The sequence below is a fragment of the Gigantopelta aegis genome, chromosome 2, assembly GCF_016097555.1.
Source record: "Gigantopelta aegis isolate Gae_Host chromosome 2, Gae_host_genome, whole genome shotgun sequence".
In the NCBI taxonomy this organism is placed as follows: Eukaryota; Metazoa; Mollusca; class Gastropoda; order Neomphalida; family Peltospiridae; genus Gigantopelta; species Gigantopelta aegis.
The window spans coordinates 24,183,124-24,201,095 of record NC_054700.1 but is presented as its reverse complement, the minus strand read 5'-3'; the positions used below and the strand labels follow the sequence as shown (position 1 = coordinate 24,201,095).

The 17,972-nt window shown below is 40.1% G+C and overlaps 1 protein-coding gene across 1 annotated transcript in view; it reads left to right on the top strand.

Moving 5' to 3' along the window:
- The window catches only part of LOC121387793, an 85,680-nt gene that overhangs the window by 36,578 nt on the left and 31,130 nt on the right, over nucleotides 1-17,972 (top strand). Inside the window, exons 12-15 of the mRNA XM_041519003.1 lie at nucleotides 7,020-7,136; nucleotides 7,556-7,643; nucleotides 7,830-7,924; nucleotides 11,721-11,826. Coding sequence (XP_041374937.1) covers nucleotides 7,020-7,136; nucleotides 7,556-7,643; nucleotides 7,830-7,924; nucleotides 11,721-11,826 — 406 coding nt within the window. The remainder of the gene's footprint in view (nucleotides 1-7,019; nucleotides 7,137-7,555; nucleotides 7,644-7,829; nucleotides 7,925-11,720; nucleotides 11,827-17,972) is intronic.

The following is a 17,972-nucleotide window of genomic DNA, read 5'->3' as shown; positions in this document are numbered from 1 at the left end:
GTAGACTTTCTGATTTTGGGAATGTCTCTTTTATTTGTAATATTTATGTGCTTCAAGTGGTTCATGGATGTTTGCATTGTTTTGTCTTATATATAGCAAGTCACTATTCAGCTGTGATCAGGTCATGAAAGTTTATCTCTTGTTCCCCCAGTACCTCCAGACCAACATTATGCTTCAACATTACTGACATATATATAGTAGGTGATGGGATCACATCCTGTAATGGCATACACTGCAAGGAACTGGAGAGATTTGTCACCAAGACAACAAACACAGATGTCTGACGATACTCATATATTTGCAATGGTGGTATTCTTATGCTGGATGTGGTAACATCCTGTTCAAAGTTACATGAACAAAGATACGGTCAAGTCATTGACATTACTGCCACAGCTAAGAAAACTGATTACCAGTAATCCACAAAACCAGTATAAAGATTGAAACGAAAGAGTATGTAATATGATGATTACGAATCTGCCATTAGCATATAAAAAACTATTTCTGCACAAGACGAATTCCAAAAAAGGTTATAAAAAAAATCTGTATATAGCTTCCTTGACATGGCTGCATTTAAGTGCATGTATGTAAATAATTTCACCTGATATATGTTACATACGATGCAGGTGATTTTACTAAAACTATTACTTGTTAAATGTTAATTCATTCTCTCACAAGTTTGTCTTTTCTTTTTATTTAATTACTACTGATTAATCTACCAATGTTAAGCTTAGATTAACCAGAGGCAAATAAATGCATTCCACAGTTTTAATTTCTTAATTGATACAGGTGTCGGACTGAATCGGTACTAGTAACCGTCAAGGTGTGAAAATTGCTTATTTGCTGCATCTTGTCGCATTTTGTTTAAAATATATAAAAATTATATATAGAATTTACAGTGGCCGCTTAACGCCAGCATTTTAGCGACTTGGGAGTGCATCTACATTAAAATATTTTAGTGGGGAAAAAGGGGCCGCATACGGCAGAGAGACCGCTGATTACAGATGGCCCCTAGGACAGGTTTTATTTTATAATTTTGACATCTTTGTTTCAGTTTATTTTTCAGAGTATTTTCCGTAATAAATTTGCTCACCATAGTTTAGATTCATACCCTTGTACAAGTTTCAGTACACACACCTGACAACAGAATTAAAGTTATCAACAATCAATAGCATGTGTAGGCCTACTTTAATACCAGACCCAGGTGTTGTTTGAGCTACATGTAGGTTAGACCGCTTATATGTGAGCTGTCGCATGATTTTGTGGCGCCAGTGTCACTTCGAACTCTCAGACACTTATTTATTGTCTATGAATAGGTGTTGCTCAAGTTCTTCATCATATGTGATTGTGTACAATGCACGTAGCCACTATTTTTTAAAAGGCGAAACAGATTTCGCCTTACGGTTACTGGTACGGCAAAGTCAAGCTGGTCAAAGCGAAGTTTGAGCTCACTTCGCCCACTCACGTGAGCCCTGTGTGACATATCAAAATTTGTAACATTTTGAGTCCCGGTTCTAAAGTTTATTGAAGGACTGACCTGAGTTTTTAGATCTATCAAGACTTCTGTTTGTTTCCATTAGCATATGGAATTGGGGCAGGGGGCAATTGCCCCCCACCTGGTGCTGGAGAAAATTCTCAAATTCGGGGGAAAATGATATATTAGTAATCTGGATGTGGTGATGAAGTTTGCCGTCTTCTGGAGGTCGTCGACAGGTCCCCCAGAGTTTGGTGTTGAGGGACGTGTCTTCCGTCCAAACTTTCAGTCGGATTTCTTCTAGGTGCGGGCAGGTTTGTAGAACATGTTCCGGTATTTGCTCTTCAGCACCACATTCACATTGGGCCACCTCTGCAAGTCCTATTCTTTTTAGGTGCTTCCTTAGGCCACATTGTTCAGTGTGAAGACCGAAGATTAAAGTTTGTTCTTTTCTGTCTAGTTGGTTGATGCTGTCACAGTCAGGGATGTATCCACTATTCCTCGTCTTCCAATGACATTTGAATTTTCGCTTTAGGATTGTCTTGGCTTCTGAAAATTGAAACGAGACAAAGCATCAGAAATTTGATTTGTTTGACCCGGCAAATGCTTGGCTGAAATCACACAATTATATTCCATAGCACATAATGTTAGTCACCACATGAATTTATTAATATGAGCACATCTTGACTGTCCTTTGTTTACTATCTGTACTGTCGCCTCGTCACAGTGAAACAAAATAAAATGTTTGACCCATGAATGACCCCACAATACCATTGCCACCACAATAGGGTATAGTTCTAACAAAGCCATAGACTTGTCCTTGGCTGTGGAGATTTTGTGTGGCCATGTGTCGCTGAACCAACTACCGTCATAGTAGCCACCAAACCCCAGTGTACTTGAAGCATCTGTGAATAGCTGCATGTCATAGTCACAAGTATACCACTGATCAGAAAACATGGAGCAACCATTCCAATTTATCGGAAAATGTAACCATAGTTTTAGCTCTTTTTTGCAATCACTGTTGAGAGTCACAAAATGATGTTGTTCTTTTAACTGATTTGCAGAGTAACAGAAGGCTGGAAACAAAAGATCTTCCTGGACAATAACTCTGGAAGCAAAGTTCATGTGTCCTAACAATGATTGTAGCTGTCTTTTGGTTGATGATTTCCTATTTAAGAATTCCTGAATCACTTCAGTGATCCTGACTATCTTTTCCCTTGGGAGACGAGCTTCAAGTTTATCTGAATCCAAAATGATCCCCAAATATTCCAAGCATGTTGTTGGTCCAGTAGTTTTGTGTGTTGCTAGTGGAACCCCTAGTTTCTTAAACAACATAGTCATTTTAGCAAGTGTTCGTTCTGCACAAAAGTTGGTTTGTCTATTGTAAGAAAGTCATCTAGTAAGTGATAGACACATTTAACATTGTAATTTTCCTGAGCTATCCAACAAATAGCTACTGATAAATTGTCAAATTTTTTGGGACTAGAACGACACCCAAAAACAAGACTTTGTGAAGAAAAAGAATTTGTTTTCCCATTCAATCCCCTGGAGATGCCACAATGATGGGTGAATTGGTATCTGCTTAAACGCATCTGCAATATCAAATTTGCACATTAAGGAGTCCTGCCCAAAGTTTTGGATTGTTCGGATTGCATCATCAATTTTTACATATACCATGGAATATTTCCTTTTATCAATAGATCATTTAGACTATCCACTTCGTCTATATGTCTACTATAAGCCTTTTCTTTCCTGAATATTTCCCGGTAGCTATGCCGAGTGGACTGATCCTATAAACTGAAAAAGGTGGATGTGGAATGGCCCAATAATATAAAATCTTTATTTTTCTCAATTTGTAAAAGTTCACTCACTGAGTCTGGGTCATGTCGGGCTGACTGATTGTTTTTACAATGGTAGGTGGTGTTCAGTTCATTGTCTATTCCTGTGTAGAAACCACCCTTAAACCCTGTAATTAAGTTGTTCACAAAATTCCTGTCTGGATGGTGTACCAATTCTGCACTCATCTGGTCCACATTAATAGACGACCTTTTAACAGTATCCCAGTCCAGTTGTCAAATATTGTTTTGCGAACACAGTTTTGGAGTGATTTCCTTTAAATGAAAGACATGCATGTACAAAAGCACATGATGTGCAGGAGCACCCTTTGTCTTCATTGAAATTATTACATATTTGTTTATTTTGATGCATTATGATATGGCGTCCTATGGTGTCTCTTTACTGCTCCATTTGCAAATTTGGAAGTACCATCTCGCCTACCATACTGGTCTGTGGGATGTTGTGGGCTAGCACAATAACTGCAGCCAGGTTGTCTTCTTCCTACTGTCAATGTGTTAAACAACACAGGATCACGAATGGACCAGTCTATACTGATGTTGTAGACTTGCCACAATGTTCCTGCTCTGGTAGCAAAAACCACGTGGTACTCATAACCCACATTACTGCCAAACTGTGATGCTATTTCTACCACATCTTGCATATATGTGTGTAGTTCCTGTCTCTTTGTGGGTTCTTGTTCACATAATATGTCTGTATACTTTTAAAATGCCAATACAAATTCAGTTGACGATAGGGACCGGTTTATTTTGGAATTGGGTGCCCCTTTGATCATTATGACATTGCCATCTGTGTCAGCTATCGTTCTGATAGTGTCAATAGCTTCATGCGGTTGGAGTAGCAACAATGCCAAGTTTACGTCCAGAATTTGTCGTCAAATACTGGGGGCCACATTAACGACTCGGTAATTCATGGGACGCGATCCCCTGTCTTCTACCCAGTAATAAATGCATACCTGGCAACTGTCTGTTTTCCGGTTGTGGGAAGAGGCTTGCTGTCGGTTGCTGGTTTCTTGAAGCATTAACCCCCAGCTGTCCCTCGATGAAATTCTGAACAGTGGCCTGTAGATTTGTCACCTCTTGCCTTAGTAGGCTGATTTCCCCATTGACATCGTTTGGGTGGATATTGTCGTCGGAAACCACTGTTTGCTCAGGCGCGGGAGCTGAACATGTGTTACTGTGCACTGGTAGGATGGCGCACGGTAACACGGCTGGCATTTCTTCTGCTGAAGAAATAGTGCATGTCTGGGCACTCACCTCAATTATATCATCTGTTTCTTCATTCACATTATTCGTGTTGGAAAGTTCGCGTTCGTGGAGTTCGTTTGACGACAACTTGTATTGCGCAAATTTGATTAAATCTCTCTGTGTTATAGACAGTGGGGTTTTCAGTTCCTTCTTTGCTAGGAAATTCCGTAGTTCTGTTATCCAATTAACAGGGTTATCCTGATTCAGTTTGCCTTTAGAATTAGTCTTTCTCCCCTTTTTGGCATCTGCAACCGTCTGACTGTTGGACACGTTGTCTCTTTCGGGGGTAGTTTCTCTTCGTCGTCTCGCAGAAGTTGGTGTTAAAGCTACTTCTAACTTAGCTGTACTGAACAGTTAGAACTTTTAACTTGAATTAGACATTTTTAAACTTGAATTAGACATTTTTTTAAAACACTCTTAATAATATGCATGACCATGAAGCACAGCATATGAACGACTACTTGCAATCTGCGAATCTCTGGATATGAGCACGGGATACTTGTGCCTGATTGGCTGAGGTTGTGTGACCCTGCATGTATATGTAAATATCTGCATATGTAGCTTCGATAGGGAGCACACAGAATAGGCATTTTCCAATCTGATTGATTAAGGTGGTTACCATGCAAAAATGATATAAATAACTCTGAAAGTAGCTCTCAAATAGGGATTCGTTGTACATGTTTGGAAGGGCCCTGTTCATGTGCATTATAAACTCAGTTTGAGGTAAAACTTCAAATAATAATTAATGGTGAGTTGGATTCTGTAGGTTGGCCCCCATACAAAAATGTACGCCCGTATGACTGTTTGTTCCACCAACAAAATAAACATACATCATGCTTTTTCCTGTCTTTTAAAACTGGCCTCGATGGCGTCATGGTAAGGCCATTGGTCTACAGGCTGGTAGGTACTGGGTTTGGATCTCAGTTGAGGCATGGGATTTTTAATCCAGATACCGACTCCAAACCCTGAGTGAGTGCTCCGCAAGGCTCAATGGGTAGGTGTAAACCACTTGCACCGACCAGTGATCCATAACTGGTTCAACAAAGGCCATGGTTTGTGCTATCCTGCCTGTGGGAAGGGCAAATAAAAGATCCCTTGCTGCTAATCAGAAAGAGTAGCCAATGTAGTGACGACAGCGGGTTTCCTCTCAAACTGTGTGGTCCTTAACCATATGTCTGATGCCATATAACCGTAAACAAATAAAATTTGTTGAGTGCGTCGTTAAATAAAACAATTTTTTTTCTGTCTTTTAAAACTCTATCTTACCTTAACATGTTTTACATATAAAGTAGTATACAAATACATACATTTGGAATGACCTTTGACCGTAATTTTGTTTAAAATTTCATTTGGCCGTTGGAAAATATTATATGAGATACAAAACATTACAATGGGTTATAGAGATAATCATATTCTAAGCAAGTAAATATAAGTACATTTTAATTTTAATAATGCATTAATATTATATTTGTTGAAAACTTTTGAAACGGCTACGAACTCATGATAGTCCAATCCCTTTAATAGAAATATAATATTCCCCCTCCGTCCAAATTATAGAATATTACTCTTGCATAAATACATGAAAATACACTTAAAGTATATTATAATTACATTATTTAAAATAAAATCAATATTTAATTTCAGAAATTATGCCAAATATCATGTTCCTTGCAAGGTGTAAATTATATTAAATTGGGATTTTTATTTTAAAATCTGTTATTCTTTAACTTTCTTCTGTGGAAATCCCTCACCCAAAATGTTACGATTTTTATATTGGCCAATAGAGATTACAAATATTATTGCTTATGTTGTGAAAGCATGCCCACCTACCTATATACAACTTAAAACCTTTTTTTGTTTTTGCCTGGGTGCGGTAATATTGTAAAAACAAATATCTAAATGGCAGCCATTTTGTAAACCAAGATGGCCATCATCAAACTCGCCTAAAATGTTGATATGTTTTGGGGTTTTTTTAAAATTATTATTTAGTGTTTGTAAAAGGTATCCAAATAGGTAGGGGGTCTTCTAATAATCATTTACAAATAAAACATAGCATAATGCAATGGGCCTAACTGAAAAAAAACTAATTTTTTAGCAAGAGCTGGTGGTTTTAAAATGACTGTCAAAAAAATTGCTCAATGATAACAAAGTGTCGTCATGCAGTTTCTGATTCAGGACACCCTAAATGATTGAAAACCACCATAAAACATTGTATGTAGCCTACTTCAAGGTATAACCCTCACTATAAAACAAGCCTGACTATAAAACAACATGTCTAAATAAAAATAAATGACTTTTCTTCCTTTTTTTTTAAAGTTATGGGGCTACCAATTTTTACTGAGGGCTACTAGATTTTATAACCTAAAAACCTACGGTCAAGGCCTGCACACACACACTCACACAGTATATGCAGTATTTTATGTTTGGTTTTTTTGGGGTTTTTTCAGGTAACAGTCAGAAAACTCGACAGAAGTTGACTGGAACTAAGTCATCTTCTCAGCCAGACATGTCGGAAAAGCTGTGTCGAAGTCGATCAAAGTCAAGTTCATTATCTACAGATTCGGGTTAGAAAAACTAGTCACTGTTTTCCCATTAATGCTTATAATGCAAGTAATATGTAATACTTCAGTTCTCCTTTTCAGCTTAAACAAGAGGAGATCATGTGACTGGAAGAAGGCACTAGCCAATCAGCTGTTGGGATGTTCTGACCAGTCCATTTTAAACGGTGATAGTACCATAGGTCAGAGGTCAGGTTAAAAATATTCACGAAAAGAGAAAATAATTCAAGTTTTTTCCCATTATGGATGCCACTTACATGGATTTCATTTCATCTGTCAGGTAGTGTTTTGGGTGTAAATATAGTGTCACTTGCATATATCAAATTGTACATGATAAGGGATGGTGCATTTGTAGGGGATTTTAGCAGCAGTAGTGTGATGGTGGTCAATTCTAATTTAATCAAATGTATGTATTTTTCTAAAAGGTGGATTCCACCTGTCACTGCCAAAGCAGGGGACTCTACTTCACCCAGTCCAGCCACTGGCAACAGAGGAAAAACAGGTAGACTCAAGGTAGGGGTTACTTATATAACTTCTCACTTTTTTGTATCAAAATATAATTTAAAAAAAATTAATTCTTAAAAATATGTTTCAGAAATTGTTTTTCTTTTATTATTAAACTATCTGTTATTAAGTTTCATTTTCTTATGAAGTTGTTTATCCATTGTAATTAAAGTGTTGTTATTGTTTGTTGTTTAGGGACGATGTTTCCAGACCAGTAGTTACCCCGTCTCTTGTACTGGATATGATTGACACCTCACAGTCGACTGCCGACGCATCTTTCCGTCTTCAAAGTTTGTACAGCTCGACTTTGTTTTTTAAGTTCATCTCTGTCCTTCGGTCTATTTGTCTGTTTGTTCGTCTGTCCATCCGTCTGTCCCACATACACAAATGTATAGTTTACCAGATTTTGTTTCACAATGCCTTGAAATTTTTGGTATATCTTTACTGTGTACTGTTATAGATCAAGTTTGATTATATGGTGATTTACCCATTTTTGATAGAGTTATGGCCCCTTGAGCTTAGGACATGAAAATTTCGTTTTTGCACTTTTTGCCATGCCTGAAGATATTGAGATGAAATTTTGTATATAGCTTTATCATGTATTGTTACAGACAGTGTTCTCGCTGCTCCATTTATGCAGTGCGGCCCGCCCCACTATTGTATTTTGCCACCCTCCTTTATTCTTCGCGCTTCTCTTTATTTTCCTGTGTCCTACTATATTTTACAGCACTCATCTCCAGTATTTCCAAATGCACACTTTTTTCTACAAAAAAGAAAGAAATTGATCAGTCTGCACTCTGAACATCAAAGATAACAAACCGCAGTGTGTACGAAAAAATAACTGATGAAAAAGTTCAGTAGCTTTGTTGTTCATATAATTAGATCCCAAATCAAGTTTTTTTTCTCTTGCAAATTGCACATCCATTCAAAGTCATTTAGCGGTTTTCCATTCTTAACCAGCACATATGTTGTGTTAAATAAATTTGTCATTCGATTAAGAGATTTTTCATTCATCTTAAAACGATTTTGCCCACCTGTTTTCTTTCTTCGTTCACTTGTACGACGAACCATGCAAGCAACGTACCCCTTCGATAAATCATGTTTTTTAAGGGGCTCTTTTCTGAAATTGGTGGTTCCAGTAAATAAACTAGCTGTATGATCACTAATAGCTGGATATTCTCTACACGAGCCGCAAAACATTTCCCCATCTAGCAAATTACTGTCTCCTTCGTATCATACCCAAGAAAATTCATCTTTCCACGCCTGTTGAAATTTTCTAACTCAACGGGAATTGTCATAGTCCATATTGTTGAATTTTGCTTTTTTAGCTGGTGTTATTTCCTGAGAATTATTAGCTGGGTCTTTACATTTTTGGGTAATAAACTTGTCCATGTCTACGCATAGCAAGTATTCTTTCGCCAATGATGTAAAACAACAAATGTATGTATTACATGTGTGTGACATGTGAGAGTAATTTAGTTTCAATTAGGGCATTTCTGTAAACTGAGTAGTCAATTATCTAAGGAAAGGACATTGTATTTTGTCAATTGTATTGTTGGTAATTATTATCAAAACACGTTCTGTGATATTTGTCGGGTTGTTCAATGGGATTAACTTCAAGTCAGACATCATTTGAGAGATGAGAACACCTTCGATAAATTGTTAATGTCTGTTCGCGTGTTTGTAATCATTACTGTAAAAACAAACATCCGAGTTGTATGGCTGGCGACTAATTGAAGTTTGCTTAGTTCACGTGAGCATGTGGATTAGCGGCTGGTAAAGTAATTGAATAGTAATTTCAAATAATGAGAGGGCTCAGGGGGTATTGGGGTGGGATTTAAAAATTATATTTTAGGTGTGGGTTTTTTTGGTGTTTTTTTCTCCTAGTATCCCACCAGGCTTACGTCATGGGCGAAATTGGTTGCCCGTTCATGAAATCTGGTAGCCCCGGGTGTCTGGGGATGGGATTTTTCCAACCCTGATTTTATTTGAGCAATAAAAACATTTTATTTTTTATCCATTTGGCAATCTCCGACTGAAAAAACACTTATTTGACACCACATTTGTCACATGATTAGAACGGTCATTCTGTCTTTTGTGTCCAATAACTATCGTCTGATATTTGATAATCCTCAATTGCAGATTTAATTGGTTATAACTGATGATTTTTATGTACTGTCATTTGTTTATTTAGGAATTCTTTATAAAATATTAGAAACATTTATTTTTGGGGGATATCGCTTCTTATAAAAACAACGGAAGTGGTAGTGTTCATCATAAAAATCATTTATATCTTGGGTGCCAAATAATACATTCACCACCTTTACAAAAACAAAATCACTTTTTATCAGCTGGCGATATTAAAGCGATCAATTCATTTGATAAAGATGTAAATAAAATGAACAGCAATTTTTTTTTTTATCTCACATTAGGGGATCACTTTACAAAAATCTTTTATTGTTTTTCATATATCTTGAAATCTTTATTAAAATAATAATAATATTAAAACTTAGATTGCTTCAGCAAAACGAATGCCGTGAATGTTAACATATCCGTTTCAACTAACAGTACATAAAAGATGAGTTGGCTTGTATTTCATACCAGATACTGAGGTGAAAAATAAGGAGTAGGTCTTGTCACAAAGTCGACCAACACAATGATATATGGTAACCAAGCTTTGTGGAGAGTGGTTCCGTTTTTTTTTTTTTTTGTTGCTTTTCGTTTTTTTGAAAGATGGGGTATTGCGTGGATGCCCTCCTTTAATTTTTACTCGGTGAGAACACTGACAGATAAAGTTTAAGTTGCATGTCGATTTACCCATTATTCACAGTTATGGCCCTTAAATTTAGGAGATAAAAAAAATTGTTGGAGCAATATGGGGACATGTATTGCTTTAGCAGTACTTTGAGAATACTTGTAGAAATAGGGAAATGCGTAGCTCAGCGGTAGAGTACTTGTAGAGATAGGGAAACGCGTAGTTCAGCGGTAGCGTACTTGTAGAGATAGGCAAACGCGTAGCTCAGTGGTAGAGTACTTGTAGAGATAGGGAAACGCGTAGCTCAGCGGTAGAGTACTTGTAGAGATAGGGAAACGCGTAGCTCAGCGGTAGAGTACTTGTAGAGATAGGGAAACGCGTAGCTCAGCGGTAGAGTACTTGTAGAGATAGGGAAACGCGTAGCTCAGCGGTAGAGTACTTGTAGAGATAGGGAAACGCGTAGCTCAGCGGTAGAGTACTTGTAGAGATAGGGAAACGCGTAGCTCAGCGGTAGAGTACTTGTAGAGATAGGGAAACGCGTAGCTCAGCGGTAGAGTACTTGTAGAGATAGGGAAACGCGTAGCTCAGCGGTAGAGTACTTGTAGAGATAGGGAAACGCGTAACTCAGCGGTAGAGTACTTGCCCAAGGTGCAGTTGGTCGCAGGAACGATTGCCTTCAATAGATTCAGATTTTCTCTTCCCCCGCCCCATCCCAACTAGTGCCCCGTGACTGGTAATGAAAAGCCATGGTATGTACTGTCCTGCCTATGAGAAAATGAATATAAAGAATCCCTCATTGCTTTTTTGATAGGAATAACTCATATGGTGGCAACGGTTTTCTATTTCTCTCTCTTAACCAGTTGTTAAAATAACCACAAATGGCTGTGGTTTAGAATGTGTTGAGGTGTTATTGATCAAATATTCATTTGCTTTACTTTTACAATGAAACATTATTAGGACATGGTTGGTTTTTTCTAATAATGTTTTTGTTCATGCATCTATAGTCTTTTTTTTATACAGTGAACTTCAAGTTATTTATTTCTGAGCCGATTGTTTTCTAAATGTTTTATTTTTTTTATTTCCAAAATACTTTTACTTTTCTTCTTGTATCAAATCAAACTAAAATGATCTACAAAACACATTTTTGTAGGAGGATGGGATGAACTATAGTTATCATAACTATACTTGATGTTACTTGTATATACGGGTTATTTAGATCAGTACAGCCAGATTTTGTTTTATTATTGGGTTTTTATTATTTGTTATTATAATTGTTTATTATTATTTGTTATTTTGCATTTGTGTACATTAAGTTGTAAACCTTTTTCTAGAACCTGAACTGATTCTCACAGAGACAAATGAAGAAAGTGAGGCGAATATTTTCAAGAAAACAAAAGCAGGCTTTGATAAACCTCATCAACTAGTTCTACGTGAAAGGTAAACTGAATTTCTAATCTATAATAGATATTTTTTAAAATCTAAAATGTAACAAAGATGATGTTTTTTTGTGCTTACTAAGTTTACAGTAACCTACTTCTCAAAACTGGTAAAGTTTTCTATTTTGTATTCAGTAATTTTTAGGTCTGATGTACATAAATTATTTTTAGGAATTTATAAACTTTTAAGTTAAAATTTGATTAAAATACGTCGACAAAAGTAATATACCTAAGGTATGTCCAGAAGAATGATCAATCAGTCCCTCGCTAGACTGGTTTTTGCATCTACCGATAGATAAAAGTGATATAATAGAAGACAATAGTGCCAGTCAAATTGTCGGCGAGCGCTCCTAAACACTCTACTGGACTCACTTAGCCTAGCCTTTATCAAAATTATTCAGTAGTCTGAGAAGATTAAGGCTCCAAAACACACCAGAGCTGGGTCTGTGTTTGGGTCTGGTGAGTGTGGCAAAGTCACCATGTCTGGTATATTTTGATGTCTGGGTCTGTAACTGTTACTAGTTTTTAATATACATGTATATTAAGATATATTTTCTTGTATAAACAACAAAAATAATTATGAAAATCCTATTTCTTTTCAATATCACCTGTCCTCATAACTAGTGCATATTCCCTACGGTTAGTAGACTGGTCTTTTTCCTTCGCTTATTTGGTTCGGACATGGGTTTTTTTGGACCGTCTATGGTTCGGTTCAGCTGCGGCTTCCACTATTGACGATCACCTTGCTGGTGCGCACATTATGAGAGCAGATGCGTCTTCGGCTGCTTCCGTTATAGATACGGATTTGCGGACTACATGACGATGAGGGGTTGTCTGGCTGCGGTTTACGACATGATCCGTCACGTCTACCCCCGCTGACGCATTCCATGACGGGGCCCGACACCGATGATTGCTTTGGATGTTCATTGACGGCCGGTACTTTGCAGGTCAGTGCTACCGACAATATTGCAGAAGACGTTTGTTTCCATGGCTGCCATGGTTCCTGCGATTTTAAGGGCGACACCTGTTACCGGCCCTATCTAGACTTCGCTTGTCTTGATGTTCCGGATGTGGTCCATCCTGCGGCTTTACTTTGCTGTTTGTCGCCTGCGGCTACTGAGGAAGGGACTTCAGCGGTTTCACCGGGTTAGCGTTCTTCATACTCTTCTCGTGACCAGTCTGAGTCGTCTCACCGGAGCCGTGCACGCAGTCGGTCTTTATGGCCTATCACAGGTGTCACAGACCGTCGTCACCGATCTTTGATGTTAGCTTCCAGGTTTCTGGGGGATTCTGACGCGACTTTTCATGGTCATACCGGCCTCGGTGGCGTCGTGGCAGGCCATCGGTCTACAGGCTGGTAGGTACTGGGTTCGGATCCCAGTCGAGGCATGGAATTTTTAATCCAGATACCGACTCCAAACCCTGAGTGAGTGCTCCGCAAGGCTCAATGGGTAGGTGTAAACCACTTGCACCGACCAGTGATCCATAACTGGTTCAACAAAGGCCATGGTTTGTGCTATCCTGCCTGTGGGAAGCGCAAATAAAAGATCCCTTGCTGCCTGTCGTAAAAGAGTAGCCTATGTGGCGACAGCGGGTTTCCTCTAAAAAAAATCTGTGTGGTCCTTAACCATATGTCTGACGCCATATAACCGTAAATAAAAAATGTGTTGAGTGCGTCGTTAAATAAAACACTTCTTTCTTTCTTTCATGGTCACAGTCTCCAGCGACTGCCATTCCATTCGTTGGTCTGCTTATGCATGCCGTATGACAAATTTCCACATGATGATCCAGTCTCATCTGTGGTTGAAGATACGGTGTTCGTGTTGCCTTGCTGCTGTTATCAGATATTACAGTTGCATGGAACCTTCGATGATATGTCTCGCTCCGAGGTTGCTACCGACATTCCGCCTGATGACATTACTGTTTTCCAGTTTCCTGTCGATTGTCGGTTTGCTGCTGTTGCTGTTGGGCCACACAGTCAGTTGTGCTACGGCATTGATTCGACGTTATATGCGTTCCGGATTGGTGTTGACGACAGAATGCGTCGGTCCGGTTGTTGCTTGACGACTTTAGTGAAATATTTGGCAGGCCGATCGCTACATCCGGTGGTGTTGCCAGTCAGTCGCTACTTCCGCTGGCTCCGGAAGTTCTCCAGTCGCCATCACACAGTTTGAGGTTTTTTATCGCGACTGCTTTACTATGGTCCAGTGCGGTTTATCCCCTCACTGCGTTCACTGTTGTTTCGCCAGAGTTGTATCTCAGGTTCGTGCTACAGGGAGTGCACTATGAGTGGATGGTTCTGCTGTTTGGTAGCTCCTTGGCTGTTCACAAAAATAACAGCGGGTTTTCATCAGCAGGGACGACTGTCTTTTGAAGTGCCATAGCAAGACGAAGTTAGCTGGCCAAGTCAGCTATGTACTTCAGTTCTTGAACCGTCTTGGATGGATTGTCAACCAGGGAAAGTCTCTACTGTTACCAACAAAGAATTTCCAGTTTATTGGGATTCAGCTGCGTACCGATCTGGGACTCCTTCGGGTTCCTGCAGACCGATGGACCAAGATTCAATCTGCGGTATCCAAAGTTCTGGCCGAACCTGTGACTTTCCATGCGTGGCAGAGCCTACTGGGTCTTTTGACTTCAGCCCAAGATTGACTCTACGGGATCGCCTGCAGTTACAGCGTTTACAAGTCTTCCTGAATCCGTACATCATGTTGAACAACCCCAGTCTGATGATCACTCTTCCCGACAACCTTTGACCCTGTCTGCAGTGGTGGCTGATTCTGTCGAACGTCTTAGGTGGAGTCTCTTTGAGGCCATTCCAAACGACCGACCATCTGTTTGTGGATGCCTCACAAGAAGGTTGGGAAGCCCATCTCAACAGTCGGACATCGGGGCTGTGGTCTGCCGTCAAAGCCAGTTTCCACATCAACGTGTTAGAGCTTCTGGCAGTGTTCAGTGCGATACGTCATTGGCGTCAGCACTTGATCCATGCAACTCTCATGGTAGTGACTGACAATGTGACAGCGGCGGCCTACATCAATTGTCAGGGCGGAACTCATTGCAGCAGCCTGCTCGATCTCATCTATCGTCTGTTCGAACTGACAGATGCCATCCTGCTGTAACTCAGAGCATGTCACATACCAGGGGTGTCACATGTTCTGGCAGACACGTTGTCAAACCGTCCGGTCCGCAAAGCACCGAGTGGATGCTCAACCTAGAAGCATTCCGGTGGGTGTGTCACAGGCTGTGGACACCGACTGTCGATCTTTTGCGACGTACTTCCTTCGTCAACTAAGATCGCACGTGTCACTGGTTCTGGATTCAGACGCATTGGATCTCGATGCCTTGGCCATTAGCTGAGACAATATGGACGCATATGCGTTCCTGCCACCAGTGTTACTACCAACAGTCCTCCAGCAGTTTCAGGAGTTCCATTGTCGGATACTTCTCATCACTCCAAAATGGCAGAGTGGAATCTGGTATCCAGACCTTCTACGTCTTATGTCACCAGATCCTCTACTGCTACCAGATTGGGATCGCCTCTTGCTTCATCCCATGTCGAGACAGCACCATCCAAATCCATGCTTGTACCAACTACATGCGTGGACATTATCCCCGACGGGTTATGGAAAAAGGGGGTTTTCTTCTCCGACCACATTGGCGATTTTGAAAACTCACCGGGCATCTACAGCTGCTGCATACGATGTCTGGTGGCTATGTTTTCATTGATGGTGCATCAAGTCAGAAACTGAAACCTCAGACTATTCATGTATTTTGTCAGAATTTCTGCTGTATCTCCAGTTCACTTTGTTGCACCAGGCGCGTCGATGTGCCCCTCGCCAAACGAATCGGGTGGGGCATTGCCCCCACTGGTAACAACCGAGACGACCACAGGGAGGCACAGGCTAGCAACTGGTTTCATTTTGGTCATCGCAACTGTTCAGGACTCCGCCACTGTTACAAAGTTGGCTGTTGTTCCTGAGTTCCACTCCATGATTAAGAGTTTCAAACACGATGATCAGGTCCAACATTTCGGCCACCGACGTGGGACTTGAACCTGGTTCTGAGGTCCTTGTCCAAAGCACCTTATGAGCTGAGGCATCTTTAGAGGTTTTGACAAGAAAGACGGTATTCCTGCTGGGGTTCGCTATGGCGGTGAGAGTGTCAGAGTTCCATGCTCTGGATGTGGACATGGTGCAGTTTCCTCGAGAAAACACTTCACCTGTTTGATCAAGCCCTTCGCACCTACACTGTGGGTTCCCACGATGTTGAGGACTTATCATTATGTCCTGGTCGAGCCTTTCAGCATTACATCGAGAGAACTACGTCTTTTTGCAAACATTGAAAGCATCTGTTCCTCTCATGCAACCAGAGCCACTTGAACGACATTACTAAGAACACTGTGTCTACTTGGATCTGGTCCACGATTCTGTGTGCTTACCATGCAGAGGGTTTCCCTCCACCGTTGTCGTCTCATCCACATGAGTTTCGTGCCTTTGACGCCACCATGTCACTGCACTGCAATACACCTATTACCAGCATTTTAACAGGGTGTTATTGGGCAACTGTCTCCATCTTCGCAAACCACTACCTGAGGGATGTGTGTCCTGAAGATGTCGAGGGATTCCACCATCTGGATCCTGTGGTCGCAGCTCAAGCTCTGGTCCTCGTCGCCACTGATGTCTGTCGAATTCCAGAATGCACCCCGAGATGTCCTACTAATCGACAGATGAGGACTTGACTTTGACAAATTGTTTTTGGACACCTTTCCAAACTTTCGCACTGGTTGGTGACATGACTTTTTGTCTGGATAACACTAGTTAGTTAATGCACTGCACACTAACGACCTGTTTCCTACTAATTGAACTAACTTCTCCACCGTTTTACTAGTAAGAAAAAAATCGGGGTTTTGTTGGTTTAATGTTCTGATGGATGCTTCCACCATCTTTGTTTGCGTTTAGTATACAATTATCGGTTGGATGGTTACCTAACACCTGCATCCGCGATGGCAATGCTTACCCACCATTCAGAACCCAATTATTGGAGAACAGATTTGTGACCCTTTTCGTAATTCACGACTTCGTTCATCCACACCACTGACGGATGCCACCATTCCCACTGTCAATACTAACAGCACGGGTATTGGTTGTTCATGCATATCATGGAGAATGGGCTAACTCTGCTGACCTTCTTTCTTCCACTGTCAGTTTCCTACCGGTCCATGGGGAGAAGACTTGTGCATCTTTGGAGTACGGAACCTGCCACCATCTGTCGAATGTCTGAGGACAGGTGATGTTGAAAAGAAATGGAGAAAAGTTGAGGTGTTTTCTCTCTTATAGATACATCACCTGTCCTCATGGAATGATTCCCACCCGACCTCCCCGCTTCCAGTTCTCCGTGCGATTCGCTCAGGGAAAAGAAGGAAGTTACAATCACGTGACCGAAACAGGAAGGGGTACACAGTAGAAGAATTTAGGCCATCCCATTGGCTGTTGGGATGTTCGGACCAGTCTACTAACCATAGGGAATATGCATTAGTTATGAGGACAGGCGATGTATCTATAAAAGAGAAAACACCTCAAGTTTTCTCCATTTTGATTAATATATATATCTTTCCTGTTGTTTATTAACCTTCTGAGTACTGCAGGCGAGATATCTCGCCCAACGTCACGTCAGTCGATATACTGTACACTGTATACAGTGCATTCCCAATTCATATTTCTCGTCGTTTTGCACACGACACTCACCGGAAACGGAAATATAATTAAAGAAAAAAGATTTTTTTTCAAAATGGTCGCTTTTGTTTTGATTTTTTCAATTGAAAATACCTTGAAATTTTGAGTTCAAAAAGTGGTTTTCGGCAAGTATTTTCGCTTGACAACAATGGCGGCACGTCGCGGTCATTTTCAGGGATCGATAGCTGATTGTGAAAGCTAATTTGATAATAAATTTGATCGTTTTACCAACAACGAAAATTACCAAATATTGCAATATGAATCGTAGTTCAGGTTTTAAAAAAAAATCTGGTCAGAAAACCACTGTTATCGGGAATAATGGACATAAATACTGGACAGCTGGCCACAAATGCCCGTAAGTAAACACAACTTTTTCGATTTTTTGCCTAATTTTAATCACCATTAGCTGATC